This window comes from Lonchura striata, chromosome 2, assembly GCF_046129695.1.
Source record: "Lonchura striata isolate bLonStr1 chromosome 2, bLonStr1.mat, whole genome shotgun sequence".
In the NCBI taxonomy this organism is placed as follows: Eukaryota; Metazoa; Chordata; class Aves; order Passeriformes; family Estrildidae; genus Lonchura; species Lonchura striata.
The window spans coordinates 84,130,561-84,150,725 of record NC_134604.1 but is presented as its reverse complement, the minus strand read 5'-3'; the positions used below and the strand labels follow the sequence as shown (position 1 = coordinate 84,150,725).

The 20,165-nt window shown below is 43.8% G+C and overlaps 1 protein-coding gene across 5 annotated transcripts; it reads left to right on the top strand.

The window, feature by feature from the left end:
* The first annotated feature begins 4,258 nt into the window (after positions 1-4,258).
* On the top strand, positions 4,259-15,752 carry LOC110479365 (regucalcin). 5 transcript variants are annotated; one of them, XM_021546630.2, is made up of 7 exons: positions 4,259-4,345; positions 4,589-4,754; positions 7,519-7,701; positions 8,985-9,200; positions 10,653-10,784; positions 14,441-14,595; positions 15,336-15,752. In XM_021546630.2, exons 2-7 carry the CDS (start codon positions 4,592-4,594, stop codon positions 15,384-15,386), a joined length of 900 nt encoding a protein of 299 aa, XP_021402305.2. In that variant the 5' UTR covers positions 4,259-4,345; positions 4,589-4,591; the 3' UTR covers positions 15,387-15,752. The 5 variants fall into 5 exon arrangements, with proteins under 5 accessions (XP_021402305.2, XP_077637642.1, XP_021402303.2 ...); XM_077781516.1 differs by having other exon boundaries at positions 4,265-4,345; positions 4,553-4,754; XM_021546628.2 differs by having other exon boundaries at positions 4,265-4,349.
* The last annotated feature ends 4,413 nt before the right edge of the window (positions 15,753-20,165 follow it).

The window sequence follows — 20,165 nt, the reverse complement described above, 5'->3', positions numbered from 1 at the left end:
CCTCTGAACTAGCCCACCCACTTCACCTGAAATTGCTGTGTCTGCTTGCATTCCTTTGTAGTTCCTTATCTCAGAAGGGTAGTGCTGAGTTGTTTGGGAACCCCTGTAACTGGCATTTTAGGCTCCATTTGCATCTGGTTGAATGGAATCTGAGCAAAGCGCTTCCCCTCCTTAAAACTGGCTCAGCTATTGTTGTGTTGTCCCCTCTAAAATGAAGTAGGGCATTGTTTCATCCTTTTCCTGATTAATCATTATGCAACAAGCCAGACATCTCTCCTGGTTAAAGGAAGCACAGAGGCTGAAAAGCTGAATGAGTGAGGTGATGCAGATACTTGTAAGTTGTAGTTTACACACATTACAAATGGCTGGTACATAAACCAAACTCCTCAAATTGTCTAGTTGAACATCTTAAATTGAAGCTCTGTGAAGTCACCCTAAATCTGCAGTTAATTTAAAATTTAATTTTGATTTGGCCAGAAGAAGGATTTGTATGCCTGTAAGCTGCAAACACTGAAAGCACTGTTGCTGGATCAGTTATTTAAATGAAAGATGCTGCCTTTGCCTGAAGTCTCTGTTGCATTGCCTCTGTTGTGACTATAATTTTGCAGCTGCTGTAGCACATATCAATGCTCTTTTTTTTATCCTGAGGCAAGCAAAATGCAAATCAAGGTCACATGGGGTACAAAGACCAGAAAAGTAAGGCATTAATGAAAAATGTCTTGGCTGTGCTCCACTGAAGAATGCTTTCTGAAGCACCCTGTTGCCCAGCTGCTCCCAGTACAGAGCGGACTTCTGGAGAGGCACAGGCTGGGAACTCGGGATTTGTGAGGCAGCTTCAGGCAGCAGAAACCTGAAATTGTTGGTGTTCCCATGACAAGGAAGTTGGAGGTGTATGTGTGACAGTGTGAGGGTGTTTTCATGAAGCACTGGGAGACTGGCTGCAGTGGGAAGGGTCGCACATTTGTTTAAGCATTGTATTCTTAAGTGAGAGATGTTTTTTTCATGAGCCTGTGGCCTGTACAGGAGGAATTGTGCTGAAAGAAAACTGTGTAATAAACTGTAGTAAGTAAAGGGTAACATTGTAATTTTTGTGAAAACTAGTTTTTAATGCTAAATATTTCAATATTACTTCATGATGATCTGGTGCAATCTCTTGTAGAAAAGATTCCCTGTCTGAGATTCTTAATCCATTCTGCATTAACTTGTGTGACAGTGGTGTTAGACAAATTAGTCAATGGGCACAAATCTGCTGGTGCCACCTTCTCCCAAGCAGACATTTTGCAAACAGGAAAAGGGAATACTTTGGCAAATGTTTTACTATGTTTAAATACGAAACTGTAATCATCCAGACTGGTAAACAATTGAAACTTTTCAGCAGTTTGATCTCTCTTGGAGTTACTTGTTGCTTGCTAAAAAATAAAATTTGATCTGGATACACAAGCCAATTCCAAGAACTATACTTGGCTGCAAAAAGTGCATGGCAGTGCCAACTCTTCCTTTCCAGTGAACTGATGGCAGTGACCGATTTCATGTTTCTACCTCTGCTCTTGCTCAGCGTTTTTTGCTTGTCCCTCCCATCTGTGTACCCCCAAATACAATATTGTCTGCTAGTGGAGAATTGCCACATGCCCACTCTAGTTGCCCTAATCGATTTAACATGCTTGCAGTGAGGTAGTAGCTCTTTGGGTTCCAAAGCCTTTGGCACAGTCCTCGCTCTCAGCTGTACCTTGCCCATCTGCTGAGGTGCCTGACAGACTCGGAGGCAGCTCTTGGGATACAGATACACAGCATTTGCACATCCACTATGGATAAGGCCTAGAGCTCTCCCACCTTCAAGAAGGAAGGAGGACTCACAGTAGTAAGGAAGGAAAAAAGACAAGGATTGCTCTGAAGATGACGAAGCAGCAGGATCAAGCTCATACAAGAAGACAAGAACAACTGCAACTTTCCAGGAATGAGCATTAGTAAAACCCAGTCTCAATAGCACCTGAAATAGTCCAGCATCTCTTCTTGCCTACCGTCGTTGAGGGTGGGGGGATTTTTCCAGCTCTATGGTGCTCTGGGTTGTTCTCCAGAGCTGCTGAGCATTTCCTGACTGGCAAGAAGGGTAGTGGCTTCTGGCAGGCTGGGGAACCTGCAGGCTGGGGGAGGGCTGTGACTTTACCATACAAGGCATCCCAGATCACAGATCCCTCTTTGTGTTCTTCATGGTTGTAGATAAGTAAGAATTCCACTTCCCTGCTCCCTCCTGCCATATGCTAAGCTACCAGCATGTCCCGTGGAAGCCACAGAGGTGCTGTTAGCTCCCTATCAGTCAGATTTGGCCACACAGTAGGCTCTGTGGCTGCAGTGCAACAGTGGGAAATTCCCAGTGGGTAGGCACGAGGCAATACAATCTTTGGCAGCCATCTCTTCCGTGCTCTTCTCTCCCACAGTGGACTTGTACTGGCAGAAGACTTCATCTCATGCTCTTTGTGAAGGCACCCCACCATGGATTCCTCCCTGCTCTACCTTTCAACAAACTTGGATTAGCCATTACAGAGAAGACAAAGCAGTGGTCCTGTCCCATGTAATTAGAGATCCAAGCTCCAAATACATGGCACAGAGTTTGTGTTGTAACCCAGTGCTTACAGAAGCTGTTAATTTTCTCCTGAGGTGTGTGCCAGCACACAGTTTGTTTTGATGCCTCCAAACCATGCTGGCAAATGCTTAAGTCGGCAAGGAACAGAGACTGCTGAGGTGGGTTGAGGGTGTATCTCCTGTTGCTGCTGGATTCAGTGAGCTCTTGCATTGTATCCCAAAGGCCTTGTAATGTGCAAAAAGAATCGGAGAGCAGTAGATGTGGCTAAGCTTTGTAAGAAGCAATAATTGTTCTTCATTGTACTTAATAAACTCTTTGGTTCTTTGCATTTTTTAAAAATTTTTTATTTCTGAATCTTCTTTCCATGTTGTGAAGTGTATGGAAAAAAGGAGAGATGTAGCACTTTTTTTTCTGAATCTCTGTGTTGGTTGTTGCTAATAATTTGTTTGCCTTAGGTCTGAGATGAAATCCTGTTATTTGTTGTACATGCAGCAGTAGGACAGAAAAAGAAATTAATTCAATGCTAAGCACTGAAGGAATACCGTGGAAGCCTATAAAACAGAAGTTTAACTGCTCAGATAAAGTGACAATAAGTTAATGAATATCACATCAGTACTCCGTCAGAACAAGCTACATGAAACACACGTTGGTAAGGTCATGTAGCCCGTGAACTTTCCAAAGATACCACTAATAGAAATAAGTGTGACCAAGTGAAGCAGGGCTGTGACCACCTGCTTTATGAATAAAGGCAACCAAATACTAATATTCAACCAGAGATAATTGCCAACAGGAGCGTGTATGATAAGGAACAGATAAAATCTCTAGGAGGAGCTCCTAAAAGCCCCTGCTGGATGCTGTGTGATCACTGGTGTGCAGTGCCCCTTGAATAATGGGGCTGCTACATTAGCTAGCGGGAAACCAGAGTCTGGATGGCGAAGAGGCAAAAGCTTTGGAGCAGCTGAGTTAATTCTGGTTTGTGGGAACACAGCAGCAATCCAGCCGCGCCCGAGTTCCCAGGTGGAGACATACAAAGCATGGAGCAGTGGGACTGAAGCCACTTGACGTCACTGGTGATCCCTCTGGGGATCACCAACTCCCATTCAAAAGGCAGTATGTCATGGGATGCTGAAGAGGAGACCTGGGATAAAAAAAGTACCCTCTGCTTTGAGACTTGAGGCCTGGGAGCTGTAGCAGCCTCAGAGACAAGGAGGCACAACAGACAACTGTATCTGCAAGTTTTGTTGCCAGCTGTTTGCTCTGTGCCTTTGGAAGCTTTTGAGACTAAACAGCATGGGGAGTAAAAGAGGAGAGGGCAAGCTGAAGGCTGAATAGCTGGATGACCAAGGTGCTGCTGCAGGAGCTGTGAAGGATCCCTGGTGCTGGAAGTCAGGGCTAAGTCTCTGTGGTCATCTACCCCAGAGCAAGGAGGCAGGGAGGAACCAGCCTCTCCGGGGGCTGAGAAACTTGGCCACCGCAGTGTGAAAGCAAGCTCTTCTCCCTCTCTTCCCTCCCTGCAGCTCTTGGCAGGGGGTGCCGGGCCGCTGCTGCCCGGAGCCGCTGTCGTGGCCTGGCGCCGCGGGGAGAGGAGGCTCGGCCGGCCCGGCGGGGCCCGCCCTGCCCGGGGACCCGCGCCCAGCCCGCTATAAGAGCGGCGGCGGGGGCGCCGGGGACAGGTGCGGCCGGGCGTGCGGGGCGGCGCTGCGGCGTTATTGTTAGTTACTGCTATTTATTATCGCTGCTCTTCCCGGCCGTGTCCGCAGGCAGGCAGGTACAGGCGCACGCCTCCTGTGTGTGCACGACACGGCGGCACACACGCTGCCCCAGCAGCCGGGCATGCGGGGGCGGGCCCGCGGCGGAGCGGCCTTTGCCTCCCTGCGCCCGCCTGCACCCCCATTTAATTCCCCCACTCTCTTTTATTATTCCCTTTTCTCTTCCTTCTCCCCGTTCCCTTTCGGTGCCGCCTCCGCGCAGGCCGCGGTGTGACCGCGGTGCCGGTTCCCTCCGCAGGCCATGTCATCTGTCGGCATCGAGTGCGTGGCCAGGGAGGGCTGCAGGATCGGCGAGTCGCCCGTGTGGGACGAGAAGGAGGGCGCGCTGCTCTTCGTGGACATCACGGGCAGGAAGGTGTGCCGCTGGAGCCCGGTCACCAGGCAGGCACAGGCCATTGCCGTGGGTAAGAGCCGCTGGAAAGCTGCACCGTGTGCGGGAGCTGCGTGCTGGCGCTCGCTGTGCCCCTCGGCAGCTGCACGGTGCTCGCATCTGGAGACCTTTCCCTGCAGCCTGGGTTTCCTCGGTCGCCAGCACACGGGGAGACACTAGATACCAGACCTAGTCCTGGGGACTTACAACTTATTAGTACTGGGTTATGTTTGATCTATTTCTTTTCTCTTTAAGTTGTCCTCAGCTCACTCTCTTTTATTCGTACTTTGTCCCAGAGGTAAAGTTCTTCTGTTGGTCTCTGTAGTAGTTCTGATTTGAATGATCAATGCTCATAACGTTTTCTATATTGAAAGGAGATTTCTAATAATGCTTTAAGAAGTTGATACTTTTTTAAGGTACTGGTGTCACCAGCTAGAGTCTCAGTGGTTCAAGTATTTTTTCCAGAAAGGAAGAGATGTGATAACTCACATTAAGAAAGGATTGCAGGTTTACTGCTGGATGTGCTAGAGTAAATATTTGTGTTGTGAGGCAGCTCCTTAAGTGATCTCAGTACAAGTTATTATTTTCTCATGTTCAGTAACTCTTGGTGAGAATCAATTTTGCCTCCCTATAAACTGTTTGCATTATTCACTAGAAACTGATCTAGGCTTATCTGCCTTTCAAATTACTGTAGTTGCCAATTTCAAGATGAGAGAAGGCCTGATAATGATTTTGAAAGTGTTGCTTCCCAAACTTCCTCTTAGCTTAGCTGAGGAAGTGTGCTTCTCCCTGCCTTTCTCCCAGACTGATCTAGCGTCAAAAGTGTTGTCTTTTACTTGTGGCCTCTCTGGAGATGTGGAAGGAAGAGCAGCTGAAGTAGTTCCTGTTTTTCTTTCTTTTAAAATTGTTTCCTCTCTTTAATAGTAAAATAGTTATAATTAATAGCTGTGTCTTTGGGAATACCGTGATTAAAAGAGAAAAAAACAAAACAACCCCCAAACAACCAAAGAATGCCATGAGATTACAGTAGCAGGCTTCCAAAGTGGAAACTAAGATAAATTATTCACTATTAAAGCTTTTAATAAGAGAATTTCACAACCCTATGCTTCGAAACAACATCAAATGCCCTTTATATTACAGGGGGAACACCATAGTTGCATAACTAGGCCTGGAGAGGAGACCTTATGGTCAATTTTCTCTTGGGTGCAAGATGGTGCTGCAGATCAATCAATTCCTGCAGATGCTGCATTGACAAAGCCCTCTGGGGTCACAGCAGACTGAGCTGAGTGCATGGGATGAGGCACTCCCGCGCTGGGTTTGTGCAGTGAACAGTAGGTTGGCTGTGTCCTCATGCACCCCTTTCCTCTGGGGAGATTTCTCAGGAAGGAGCTGTTCTTGTGGCTGTAGGGGCACCTGGATGTCCAACACCTCCAGTGGACAGCTGTGCCTGGGGGCTGCTTCCCCCAGGGTGGGAGGAACATCCTGGGTGCTGCCCAGGAGGAAGGACTCTGCTGAGCCATGGCCCCAGGTGTTTTCCTGGGAGAGCAAAAGTAGACTTGCAATCCCAAGCTCTGCTAGGAAAGCCCCTGCTGCTGATACAGGCAGAAAACCACTTTTATTAGTGTGGTTACTAGCAATCCAAGAGGAGCAAAATTACTACAAGTGGCAGGTGCCACACATGGCTGAAGAGACTCTGCTCTCCTCTGTGCTGGCATGGGAAGGAGTGGCACCCCTGTGTAAGCGAGCAGACCACCAGCAGCCTCAGCTTGCAGTCAGCTTGCAGTCAGGTGTTCATCTCCAGTGCTGGGGGCAAATAGCATTCAGGTTTCTGTCATGGTGGTACTGCGGCCAGGGCTCCAGAGGGAAGGGGCATCCTGAGACATGAGCAAACAGCTGGAAAGGAGCAGTTCCTCTTGTCATCCAGGAGTGGCTGGTGGTGGTTGTAAGTGTTCATGAAAGTATTGCCTAATTATAAGCCTGCAAAGCTATAAATACAATAAATGTTTCAGTTTTAAATTAGAAAATTAGTGATTAGTCCCATTTATGAAAAATACTATGCCAGACTTGGTTGCCCTGCCTAAAGTTATTATTCCTTAGATTGCATCTGATTGTAGGCTTTTGCAGAAATGTTGTCTTTGCACTCACTGATTTGTTTTACTAATTCCTTTATAATAACTTGTAATTGAGATTTTACGTGTAATAGCTCAAGTGAGTGTAAACTAATCATGGAGCATTTACTAGTTTTCTGTTTTGTTTTAGCTCTTGGGAAGCTCTGCCACTCCTTGGTGTGTTTTTGGTGCTGCTGGAGGTTTGTTCGAGCAGCACAGCAGAGTGTAGCGGGGGGGATGTCACTCCTGCCCAGTCTGACCTGTCCCAGTGCAGAGGTACTCTGCCTCCATCACTTCATGGCTCATTTGCACAGGAGCTGTGCTAAATAAACACGTTGCTCTAGAGCTATTGTGACAATTGATTTTTCCCTTGGAGAGAGGAGAACCCACACAGTAAGCTATTGTAAAAAGCATATGTTCCTGTCCCCCTTTTTATACTTATTTTTTTCAATAAAGCACCTAGCACAACCAGGTGCTGGAAATTATTATAGCTCCTAGTAGCAGTAGTAATACTCAAATTCACGTGATATGATCTGTTTCTATGTATTTAAACATCAGTTTTGGTGGTAGGAAAGCAGGTTGTTTCTCTTGCCTGTGGTTTTACTGAGTTCAGTTGGCATTTCTAAAGTGGGCAGGAAAGAAATGTCTCTTCATAGCACATCTCACTTTTCAATTTCACCCCGTTTCCAGATGCCCCTGTGAGCTCCGTGGCTCTCCGGAAGTCTGGGGATTATGTCATCACCCTAGGAACCAGGTTTGCTGCTTTGAAATGGAAAGAGGGGCTGGTAACCACCATTACTCAAGTGGACAAGGATAAAGCAAATACCCGATTCAATGATGGGAAGGTGGATCCTGCAGGGAGGTATTTTGCAGGTATGCTGCAATCTCTCTTCCCTCTGGTGCTTGCTGGGTTTTGGTGATAAGATGCAGTGATCAGTTGTAGATGCAGCAAGTTTTCCTTCATAATTAAATGGTGGGGATGATTTTTTTTTTTTTTTTCAAACAGAGCTTAAATCCATTTACAAATTTGTTTATATCACCTGGGCATTATCTAATCTGGACTGTTTTGTTAAAAAGAGGCTGACTACTCCAGGGCTGCTTAGTTTAAGGTACTGGCCTTGACTCTTTCCTGTCAGCTGCTTGTTTTGAATACTGGAAGGGTGCCAAGAAAGAAAATACTTTTCCTGTGGGAAATTTATTATATTGTGTGGTTTGTTCTCTGTAACTCAGAATATTATTTCTAAAAACTAAGGGACTATTCATCCTGGAGATGCGAAGGCTCAGGGGATCCCACCTGTGTGTATAAGTACCTGACTGAGAAGGGAGTAAAGTAGATGGAGGCCAGGCTCTGCTCAGTGATGCCCACTGAAAGACTGGAAGCAGTGGGCACAAACTGAAACTCAGCCAATTCTGTATGAACGTAAGAAAACTCTTTTTCTGAGGATGACCAGACAGTGGAACAGGTTGTCCAGAGAGAGTATGGAGTCTTCATCCATGGAGATCTTCAACGCACAACACTGGTGGGAGGAACCTGTGGTGTTTGACCCCGCTCTGGGCAGGGGGTGATCCTAGATGATGTCCAGAGGTGCCCACCAGCCACAGGTGTGATGCTGCCCTCCTGATTTCTAAGACACCATTCTGTGCTTCTGCTGTGTCATTCAGTCCCGAGACCTACCTTAACCTGCATTTACCCAGCTGCTCAAGAGCCTGTCTCAGCTGCCAGCTTCAACGTGTAAAGATGAGATTTGCTTTAAAAGAGGCTTTAGTGTAAGACTCATTCTGAGGGAGTAGGTAATTTTTTTCCACTCTCTCAGCTCTACGAGGCATTAAGATTTATTGTAAGTTAAATGCTGGCCACACCTGTCTTAGTATATGAATGACTGAATAAAACATTTTGCAGGAATCATGCTGCACACCATTTCTGCTGCAGGAATGTTCAACAAAAGAGCGAAAGAGAAGGTGTTTTGCCACCTTCTGCTAAAAGCAAGCAATTTGGAGGTCTGCCTTTTGCTTTTAACTCAGTTTCTTCCTGAAATTTCAGAAGCCCCCCTTTCTACGCTGGCAGTGTGATCACCATCATAGTGAGAAGCTGCCCCCAAACCTGGAGAAGAATCCATTTGCTCTGAACCTGCTTTTTTCCCTTTGGCTCTGCACAGGTACAATGGCGGAGGAGATTCGTCCTGCCGTGCTGGAGAGACGCCAGGGCTCTCTATACACGCTCCTCCCCGACATCTCAGTGGTGAAACACTTTGACCAGGTGGACATTTCTAATGGACTGGACTGGTCGCTGGATCACAGAACCTTCTTTTACATTGACAGCTTGTCCTACTCAGTGGATGCCTTTGATTATGACCTCCAAACTGGAAAAATTGGTATGAATGGTTGTAGTCTAAAATAATTGTGCCTAAAGATTGTGATGTTTGTTTCTGCTCTGTTTCTACACAGAGATCATCAGAACTTTGGGGCATGAACAGAAGCCATATTAACTTCTGTCTGTGCCTGCGTGGGCTCCTGGCTCAAACTAGTCAGGGTCATTTGGTAATCCTATAAAGTATTTAAATTGGCAGTTTGAGTAGTAATCTGTACTACTGTTACTAAACACAAGGCATATCTGATCTTGAAGTAAAAAGGACAAAGTGTATCTCATCTGTCTCTTCCTGTGGCTGCGTGTTTCTTGTTACTGGCAGCAAAGCTTGTAGTCTTGCACAAAGCCTCTGCCAGCTTCTCTAGATATTTTTTCACTCTTCACCCTATTTTGTTTTTTAAAGCACAAACTACTAAAGGAAGATTGTGTAGAAAGAATGAGGCGACAATGGTAGCAGCAACTCAAAGCTTCCTTCATTAATTTAAAACAAAACAAAGCCTTAAGGGCTTCTACAAGCTTGGGCAAAAGAAGAATTCCGGTGACTTGGACTAGTAATTTGTTTTTGAGTACAAGGGCTGCAGTATTTTGCTTTAAGAGAACCCAGCCAATTTGATGTTTAGTTTTAAAACTCTGAATTTAAAGTAATTTTGGATATAGCACGTTGTCCTAATGTCTCTCTGCTATGGCTTACAACTGAATTTTTCCCTAGGAAATAGGGTACTTCTCTCTCTCACTCGTTCTCACTTGCTCTCTGTGGGCAGTCTGACAATCCCCAGCAGCAAAAAGGAAACTCATTAAAAATATTGCTGCATATGAGAAACATTGAAGTTGTCAGAGCATAAAATAAACAATGTTGGAAAGTTGGGTTTAATTTTCTTTAATAATAGTGGATAAAAGTGCAGATAGAGTTGTTTGTTTTTTGGTTGATAGTATGCCTTTGAAATTGATGCTTTACCCCCCCCCCCCCCCCGCCCCCCAAACTCTGTGTTTATGTAAGCTCTCAGTTTATAGATCTGAAGGTCAGTTTTGTGTTGAAACAGTGATTATTGGCACGTTCCAGCAAACTGAAAAGTCTCCAGCTGGAGCAACCCATACTTGAAATTATTCAAACTGCTTTTAAAACAAGTAATTAATTTTATGAATATATCTAACATTAATTTATTCAGTTATTAATTTAATATTGTAAGTAGGGAACCCGACTGGTGCGCTAGAAATGAGTGCCAGAAAGAAGGATTATACTTTCAATGGATAGAAACTGATCTACAGGCTTTCATGCTGAGAAACAACTGTCTCGGGAAACAAACAGGGCAGCAGACACAATTTATTTCTTTCATGGGAAAAAAACTCAGGGCTTCAGCACAGTTTTTGAACATAATAGGACAAACAACTCCAGTGGGCTGTGGCTGATAAAAATTTTAGCAACTATCTCACTCAGTTCTGTGGTTTTTCTATGCTGCAGGCAACCGTAGGAGTGTATACAAACTGGAAAAAGAGGAGAGCATTCCTGATGGGATGTGCATTGACACAGAAGGCAAACTCTGGGTGGCTTGTTATGATGGTGGGAGAGTGATTCGCCTTGACCCTGAGACAGGTAAGTCCTTGCAAAATATGGACTGGAATTTTCTGTTAAACAAAACAAAAGAAACCAAAAGAAGAAATAAAAACAAAGAGTGAGGGGTGAGGCTTTTTCACTTCACAGAAATGGTGTATCTGCTCTTTTCAAAAAACTCTGCTTTTTTGCCTTTTTTTTTTTTTCTTTTTTATTATTATTTCAAACAATTTTATGTCCCTGCTCTCAAAAATTACCTTTGTAAATATGTCTCCTTTGTTCCCAGCATCTGTTGTGTTGGAAAAGATAAAGTCACTAAGGAGACCATCATTCTGCTTGTGAATTGTTTGAGTTAGCATCCTCTTGCATTCTCCAAAATTAAGACCAGTCTTTATCTCATTGATAAATGGGAAATATGACTTAAACCATTTTTGAGTCTGTTTCTTCAGCTTAGTGTATTATTTTGGGCAGCCTTCTGGATTTTATTACAAGTCCTGCGGGACGCTGATGCCAGCAACATCTTTTTTATTGTTGGAAGTTACTTGCACGATCAATTATGCAATGAAATAATTAAAAAATGTTTCATGAATTCCACAGCATTTTATAATTCCCACAGTAATGTCTTGGGTGTGCCCATTGTCTGAGTCTGTTCATTGCTGCTCTCATTTGGACTCCAGTGACGTGCCAGGGATGATTTACTCTGGGTAGAAAACACATGTAAAGCACTTAAGGGAAACTGAACCATACTGGCTGCAAGTGGCCCTTGGGTGAGAATGGGAGCATGATTTTGTCAGATCCCAGACAGCACAAGTTTGCATCATGCAGGAGAAGAGCAACTGCACTGGGATGCCACTGGAGCCTAGCAGAAGGCTTGGGGTTTTGTGGGACTGCAGATTCAGGGATGCCAGAGCCTTGTGTGCAGCATGCAGCAGATCCTGGCATATATGCTTCTGCTTCTACTGGAAACCTCTTCTTGAGGCTCAGGCTGTACTTTCCCCCTCACCTTTTGATCTGTACCCATCCAAAGTCTTGCCAACCTGTAGGACGTCTCCAGTTCTGCAGAGTCTACACCCCAGCTCTAGGAGAAGGAAGCTCCAGTTGGGAAATGCCAGTAATGCTGGGACTTGTTTCTGGACTCACATCCTCTCACTCTGGTGGGCAGAGCACTCCTTGCACAGAGCACATCCACCAGCCGTCTGAATACCCTTCTGAGGTAGTAGACTCTGGTTCACTGTTTCTACCTTTTTCCTGCCTGGTCTTTTTTTTTTTTTTTTTTTTTTCTCCCTGACCTTTGTTTTTTTCCTTTCTTTTTTTTGATTATTTTCCTTTCCCTTCTCCCTTTTGGAGATGTTTTTTATATGGGAAAGCTAGAAGGAATAGTCTCCACAAGCAAGATAGCAAGAATAGCAAGAATATCGATGGCAGAGTACATATCCCTACTGCACTCCCAGTCTTTAACTATGCTCATGGATGGAGGAGGTACTGATGTTTTGGAAGTGCATTTCTCAGTGTACTTCTCTTTCATGAACCTGTGTTGTCTCCCCCTCATCCATGTCATAGCAGAGAACAGTGTTGTGAAGTTTCACAGGGTAAGTGTCCATGTCACAAAGAGCCAACTTTTTTTGTGAATATCTCATGCTTACCTGCCCTCTCATGCTATAATTTTGAAGTAGTATCTAAAATCTGCAATTTGCTGAATTCTGAATGAACTGTAATTATTTAGGGAGATAACCCAGTCAGGTTTGAAGAGAATTCTATGAAAGCCTCTTTTAATGCACAATAGCCACTAAGTGTGGCTTGAATGGCTGTCAGCCAGTTGCAGATACAACCACCAATAAAGAGCTCAGCTAAAGCACATGAGGGATTTTCAGGTTTCAATGATAACAAAGCCTGGACTTTGTTTTTAGGGCAATGGGACCAGGAAACTTGTTTGTTTGGCATCTTTCCTAAGTGAAGGTTTTGAGGTTCAGGGTGAAGCAGCTTTTCAGGTCTAGGCTTTTTTGGCAGAGATTGCTGCTGCCTTTAGATTGAGGATGTGCTACAGGGAAAGACTAATGGCTGATCCCATGGGGTTTGCAAAGGACTCAAGGGATGTCTAACTTACATGCTACCAAGTCTTGTCATAGCTTCTGGTCACTTAGTGACCTGCTAGTTTTATTCTTTAAATTGGAATCATAGAACCATTAAGGCTGGAAAAGACCTCCAAGATCACGGAGTCAAACCATCAGTAAGCACTGCCAAGTCTACCCCTAAACCATGTCTTTAAGTACCACATATACACGTTTTTAAATACTTTCAAGGATGGTGATTCCACCACTTCCCTGGACAACCTGTTTCAATGCTTGACAACCCTTTCAGTGAAGAAATTTTTCCTAATGTCCAATCTAAACTGCAATTAAATATTTTATAGTTCTTCCTAATGATTGTTTTTAATATGCTTTGTTTTTTATAGTATCAAAAAGATTTGCTATAGTTGTCTCTTCTATAGAGGCCAATAGTACTTCAGATAGATTGTAGACCATCCAGGTGTAGATTTTCTTGAAGCTCAGAGCTTTGTAAATTATATCTTCCCTGTTATCCACTGAGAGCACTCTACAACCGCAACCAGGGTCTATCCCCTTGTCTTTGGGGATCATGCCTCTTTTCCTACAGTCCATGTTTTTTCCTTTTGAATGCCCTTCCCACTCATCTTCTCCCAGACTTGGTGTCAATCACTTTCTAGGGTTCCCAGCATCAAATTTACTTTCCTGCTGTTTCAAAAAAACATCACTAGAGTTGATTACTAAAAGGGGACCAGGCCCTTTATGCATGCAATTGGGAGGACAGAGAAGTTGCACATTTTGTAAGGAAATTCTTGTGCATATTTCTATTTCTATGCTAAATTCTTTAGCGTATTTCTAGAAAGAGAGATTCACTTGTAGGTACATAAAATAGGCATAATGGGAATAGGCTATTATTGCCCAGGATTAGCAGAAATTTTGTAAAAAATCTGCTGCAAGATGTCTTGACAGCCTTCTGGTTAGGGCTAGAGGCAATCTGTTCGCTACCATCATTAAGACCACCTTTATTTGTTGGCATAATAAATGCATAGTGTTATTTATGGTAGTGCTAGTTTTTTATAAACATTGGACATGTCCCATGATCTCTATTTTATGCAAGCTTGATTCAAAAGACTGTTGAAATGTCAGGAAAAAGTTCTAGGAATTAATCTTCCTTAACCACAGGCAGTAGAGGTGTAGCAGGCGGTACGCCTCCATAATGCTGCACGAGGTCTGCTCTCTCCAGGCTGCCTTTGTAGTTAAAAGTAGAAAAGTCAGCAGGTCTAGGGCGTGATTCATGTGACCTGTTTTAGAGAGGAATTCTATCCCATCTCCATTGGCTCCATGGACAGCCTAGATGATGAGCTTAGATACATATTCGTACTGTGGATGTTAGCATTTAATTAGAGGACAGGCTGGGATTGAAGTGGGATTTGTTGGTGATACCTGAAACTGAAACTTGTCAAATGATACATCATCAACAACAAGGCTCACAGAAGTCTGGTTTCTCCCTTTCATGGTGCTCATCAGTCAGGATGGGACCAGCCTGGTTCTCACTTTTGCAGAACATTTGGCTCCACAACGGTTATTTGCAATAATTTGTTTAAATTTCTTGTTCTAAGTAGACAAACAGGAAACATCATGCATGTTTTCCTCCAGGAAAAAGACTCCAGACTGTGAAACTTCCCGTAGACAAAACAACTTCCTGCTGTTTTGGAGGAAAGGATTATTCAGAAATGTTTGTGACTTCTGCCAGTGATGGAATGGATAAAGAGTGGCTTTCACGGCAACCACAGGCTGGTGGGATTTTCAAGGTGAATTATACTTTCTCCTTTAATTTTAGAAGGCCATTGTTTCACTCCTGATTTTTTCAGATAGCAAAACTCCAGTTGGCAGTGGTGGGAAGCTGGAAAAAGACAGTTGTTAGAACACTGGTCATATATGTTAAGCTGTTGTTTGTATTTTTTGTTCCTGTTGCAGAAAGTTAAACACATTTAGAGATCTGAAGATACTTTGGGGTTTAAACTTCATACCAATGCTGACAGTGCAAATTTTCTATGCAATCATATCTTTGTCCTTCTCCCTTTCCCAACGCTGTTTACATTTTCTATTTATGGAAAAGATGGGTAAATACTTACATGTCTAAATCAGTGGTAGATAAAATCATCTACTTTTATTTACTTTCTAGTTAATTATCACAAAGTTATCTCTTTAAAAAATTGTTCCACTGGGATTTGTTTTAAATCCCTGTTCTTTGTGTTTGCATGCCAAAGGTTACATTTGTGAACTGCAGAATTAAGGCTTATTGGTATCTAAGAGAAGAGGCTTTTGGGGAACGGACTCTGGCCTGTGATTACTGAGCTTTAGAGAAAGAGCATGCATTGAAATTCCAGTCTGTGATGAGCTGATGTGTGCAAAATGTAGTAGGATATCAAGTTGGAGGACACAGTCTTTTTCTAAATTAAAGCGTGTCTAGTTGTGTAAAGAAACCAAGTGTCTAATAATGGTGAATTATCACTTTTTTTTTTTTTGCTCTGTTTTTTTTTTTTAACAGATAACAGGACTGGGGGTGAAAGGAGTTGCACCGTATCCATTTGCAGGTTAAATGCACTCTTCAGAATGGATGAGAGAGGGCTGACGTAAGCAAGACAAGTCTGAAGGTCTTATTATGGTGTTCAGCATCTTTTGCTTGGAAACCATAACACCATTATAATATTTCATCAGGAAAGGATGGAAAACTACTGAAATACATGGAATATTTTAAAACTGATCTTTTTTCTCCCTTTAAACTTACTTGAAATATATGATGGTACTTTTTCTGCTGTGCTAAAAAGATTCTCATCCTAATAAGCTGTTGTTGTAATTCTATTTTATGATTAAATAATATTTTAATATATTTTTATTGGCCATTCTTCTGTCTCATTTGCAACTTACACTATATTGTTTGACTGATTAAACTAGTTGTACTGTCTCTTTTGCATATTTTTGAAGTTCCTCATAAAATGCCCTTTGGTGGTCTTACCACTGTTTTAACTGTAACTTTGTTTGTCCTATGATGTTCTCAACAACTGAAACATGAATACCTCTCACTGGATCTGCAACTTCCTTCCAACAGGCCTCAGCTGTGGCTGTGCTTAAATTAACTCTGGCTGGAATTTATCACCATCTCTCCCCAGTGCGTGTTGCTCATTTTGTTAAATATAAACCCAAAATTCTGGAGTCTAGAACCATATCCTTTTCTATTCTTTGAAGATCTTGACCTGTTCTGGGGACATCCATGATGACAGGAAATTGGGCATTCTTGTCAGCTTGTGTATTAAGCACAATGTGCACATAATTCCTTCAGAACCAACTTCCCCCCAAGTACAGAGAGGCAAGGCAGGCCCACATGCCCCAAAAGCCACTGCTTTTACAAATATGAAGGAAAGGGAGGATCTATAGCAATTTCTTCACACTGCCTGTTGTGAATGAAAACTCTCTCACTGGATTGCATTTTTGCTTTTATCTTCAGGCCTGTATGTGCTGCAACAACTTTGATGTATCTCAGTTGGATTTTAAACTGCAGATTTTTGCTCTTGGAATGTTACATGTTTCCATGTTAGTGCACCTTCATCTGCAGGTGGAATAGCTGTGTGTCCCCATCCTGCTGTGTGAGAGTAACTCACCAAGTGACTGCCAAGCAAGCCTGTGGCAGTGCATTTTCTCTCCAGGTAGCTCCAAGAATCATCACATAATGGTTTCCCATTTCTGCAGGCTTGTTGCAGTTAGTTTCTGATGGATCATCTTGTGTTGGCTGTGCCCTCCAGTGCAGTGGATGACTCAGCTGCCCACCAAGGCCTGCTGCTTCGATCCAAGGTTTCAAAGATTATTTTGTGCACATTACTGTTTTTCCTCTTTAAATTATGCAGGGATCTGTCTTGGCAGTTGGGAAAAAAGGGAGATTTAAGCAGCCCGACTTCAGTGTGGATGAGCATAAGGCAGTGAAGGAAGCTGGGCCTTGTTCTTTGGAATGTCCACATCCTTCATTTATTTTGTACTACAAGGCAGTCTAAAGGCACAATCTAAAATCTGCTCAAGGCACAGTATTGAGAAAGCTTGAGTTGAGGGAGGTGGTGAATGTGGCATGTTCAGGGCTCTGATCTCACTAAAGTCACAAGCCTGGTGATATCTGCAGCTCTGGAAACCTGCTGTTGGGCAGCTGTGGTTGATCACTAGTGGAGATCCAGAGATGCAGCAGAAAATAAGTGGGCATAAGCACAGATAAGCTCCCTCTGCCATTGCTGTTGAGGTTTTTTACCTGTGCTTACCCTCACACCACTACACTGACAGTAGGGTGATTGCCAACACAACACAAAAAAAAAGGCCGATCTTTTTTATGTTGTTGCTGCATTAGAAAAGAGCAATAGCTTGTACAGGCATGAAAAATTGAGTCAAAGATTAGTTTATCAGAGCTGGCCAGGAAACACCCATGAAATGCAGGGAGGAGGACATGGCTGCTGGAGCTCCTCTTCGTGTTGTGGATGGGTGGCATTGGGAAAAGGTCTGAATAACATGTTTCTTTGTGTGTGTGAGAGCAGAGGCAGGTAAAATAAGTTGCTGCAGACATTTTACAAATGAATGCCACCTCCTCCTTCAGTAAAGGCACTTACTTGTCTTTGCTGCACAGGTCTCGTGGGCTTCACATGACCAGGAAGAGCCACCTCTGCCAGGAGAGTTGCATTTTTAATGCTGCCGAAATGCCCCGGGAGCGCGTCTCAGTGCAGCCTCCAGTGCAGAGGCTGGAGCTGCTTCCCGCGCCCCAGCCCCGAGGAGCCCAAACTGGTGCTGCCGGCGCATTTTGACTTGAGTCCCATGACAGAGTGCTGGATCTGGCAAACTGGAGCTGAGCCGTTGCTGGTTCTCTCAATTAGGAAGGCTTCCCGACTTTTGTTTAATCCCTCGCTTATTAATGGCGCTCACCTCTTTGATCAAAGATCACTGATTTCAATTAGGGTTGAGCAAGAACCCAGTGACAGGAAAGACTGTATCAGGAGGAGCATCTGCTGAGCCCTGAAGGGTTTCTTCACCCTCATGACCAAAATCTATAGTCATAGGTGAAGCATAGTTGTTCTCAACTGAGCTAGAGAAAGCTCTTGTAATCCTTTGCTGGCAAGATAGCTCTGCTGAAATAAAAGCAGGCGGCACTGACTGCCTGGGGAGCTTGAGTTCTTCCCATCTCAAGCACAAGGAAGGGACCAGGCTCTTCCTACAAAAGGGCAAAGCCACAAAAAGATAAGCTTTGGCTTCACTTTTGGACAACACTGTCAAGTGGGATATTGCTGGGGTGAGTAGCTATACCTGTATCTGCCTGGGGTTGTTAATACCTGTGTCTTTGTTAACTCTGCTAGTCAGAGGGAGAGCTCTCCTTCTAGAGGAGAGGGAGGCAGCTGCAAAGGTGCATAAAAGCTAGAAGAGATCAGGAAAACCAAGTAACAAGCCAAGCTGAGTTTCTAGAACAATGAATGATGGGATGGACCCTCAAGGGGAATAAGTAACACAAGTATATTTTGGGGAGTTACGGGGAAAAAATGGGAAGTGATGGATTTACTAAATATTTGCAAAGCCACAAGAACAAATTCTGAGCTACTATCTGAGCACATGCCTGTGGGGAGCAGAAGACAAGCACAATTTTAAGTACCACATTATGTGGTGTGATAATGCCTTGGTATTTCTCCTGACTACTCTATGTTGATAAAAACAATGGACTACAAAAAGAAGCGGGTAAGAGTTGCATCAGAGGACACCAAAGCAGTGGGAGAGAGGAAGCCACACCAGAAGGAGACAAGTGGTTGGGTATCAGCCAGGGGTACAGGGGTGCATGGCTGCCTTTGGCCAACTTCACTAGAAACTTCTGCTTTGCAACCCAGCAACATTAGAAACAAGCAAAGTGCATGGCAAGGCCAGGCTCTTTATGTTGCGGAAACAAAAGAAAAGCTGGCTGGCTAACAAATACACCTGCTATTGCAGAGCTGCACCACTCAGCAACAACACCCACAAAAACTGAGATGTGTCTCTTCCTAAAGTGACCAACTTTTGGAAAAGCAGACATGTGGGATGTTGAAATGGCAGAGTGGGAGATGTGGTAATTGTGTTGGTAGCCTAGAATTGGTCAGGGTAGGAATAAGAGATGGTGCAAAATGTGGCAGGGGCATCTCCAGAGCATTTGCAGCCACACAAATAAATTAGACAGACATGTTCTGGTATAATTTTCCCAGCTGCTGTCTTTTCTGTGCCACCAATGATCCAGCATCCAAGCTGCTCACCCAGAAAGCTGCATGTTTGGTGTTTTCAGCTGCAGAAAAGTGAATTCTTCATCCCTCTGCCTCACTTAGTTTTATATTGCTGCAGCCTGTGATGGGGAAGTCACTGGAAGTGAACAGCTGTGTGGAAAACAGGATTTTCTTCTCCAAAATCCATTTAGAGAGAACGCTTTAGGAAATATTTTGTAGAAAACAAGATAAATTACATTTTTCAGGTTTTGTTTTTTTTTTTAGATGAAAATTATTTTTCGGTGAAAATTATCATAAGCAAGAATTTTCCTTTTGAATATGTCTTACAGCTTAAAATGCTGCGGAAAACATGCATATTGTTCTAATTGAACCTCCCTTTGAAGTTATCACTAGTTTATAAAAAAGAAAGCAGAGAGTAGCGTAATTCTCTGAGAGCAAGCAGAGACTGAGGGTTTGTGCAGACATGAGATGGAGTCATTGGAAGCCAAGGAAATCTCAGCAGGGTTCTCGAGGCACCCAGAATCACTTTGTCTGTAATACAGGGATTTTGGAAGGAGTTTGACTTGGAAATATTATTGGCTTTTTCCCTATAAATGTTTGAATTTGTCTCTGTCTCAGGGCTGTAATTTTTTAATCTCTGAATGTGGATTGATGGTGACTATGGTAAGATAATACGTCTATCTTGTCTACTTGCTTATCAGGGAAAGATTCATCCTGTGAATCATTTGAACATCAAATTACAAATTTCATTGAAGTCTTTAATGAATAAAGAAAAGCATTGTTCCTGAATGCTAGACTGGGGCTGATTTCTCCCAAGTGCCTTCTGCCCTTGCTGAGTGTGGCCTTATCACCAAAACTCTGGTGGTCACTCTGGCTCACTGCCCAGCTTGGTCTCTGTCCCCATGGCAAGCCTGCCTTGTCCCCACCTGGCTGGTCCTGCCATCACCTACCTCTGCTGAGCAGCGCTGGGAGGGAGAAGACGCTTGGCATCTTCCACCTGTGCCTCCTACAGACAAATAAAGAAGGCAAATGCCAAAGAAGGAAGAAAATAAAAGCCAGGCAGGACATTGCCATCCTGCAGCATCCATGGCAATTGCTGAGACTCCCTGGTAAAA

What these genes read in the sequence shown, in the direction of transcription:
- LOC110479365 (XM_021546630.2), top strand. Translation starts at nt 4,592, where the DNA reads ATGTCATCTGTCGGCATCGAGTGCGTGGCCAGGGAGGGCTGCAGGATC. An exon ending in TGCAGGGAGGTATTTTGCAG is followed by an intron (nt 7,702 to 8,984) that starts GTATGCTGCAAT and finishes GGCTCTGCACAG; the next exon opens with GTACAATGGCGGAGGAGATT. An exon ending in AGGCTGGTGGGATTTTCAAG is followed by an intron (nt 14,596 to 15,335) that starts GTGAATTATACT and finishes TTTTTTTAACAG; the next exon opens with ATAACAGGACTGGGGGTGAA.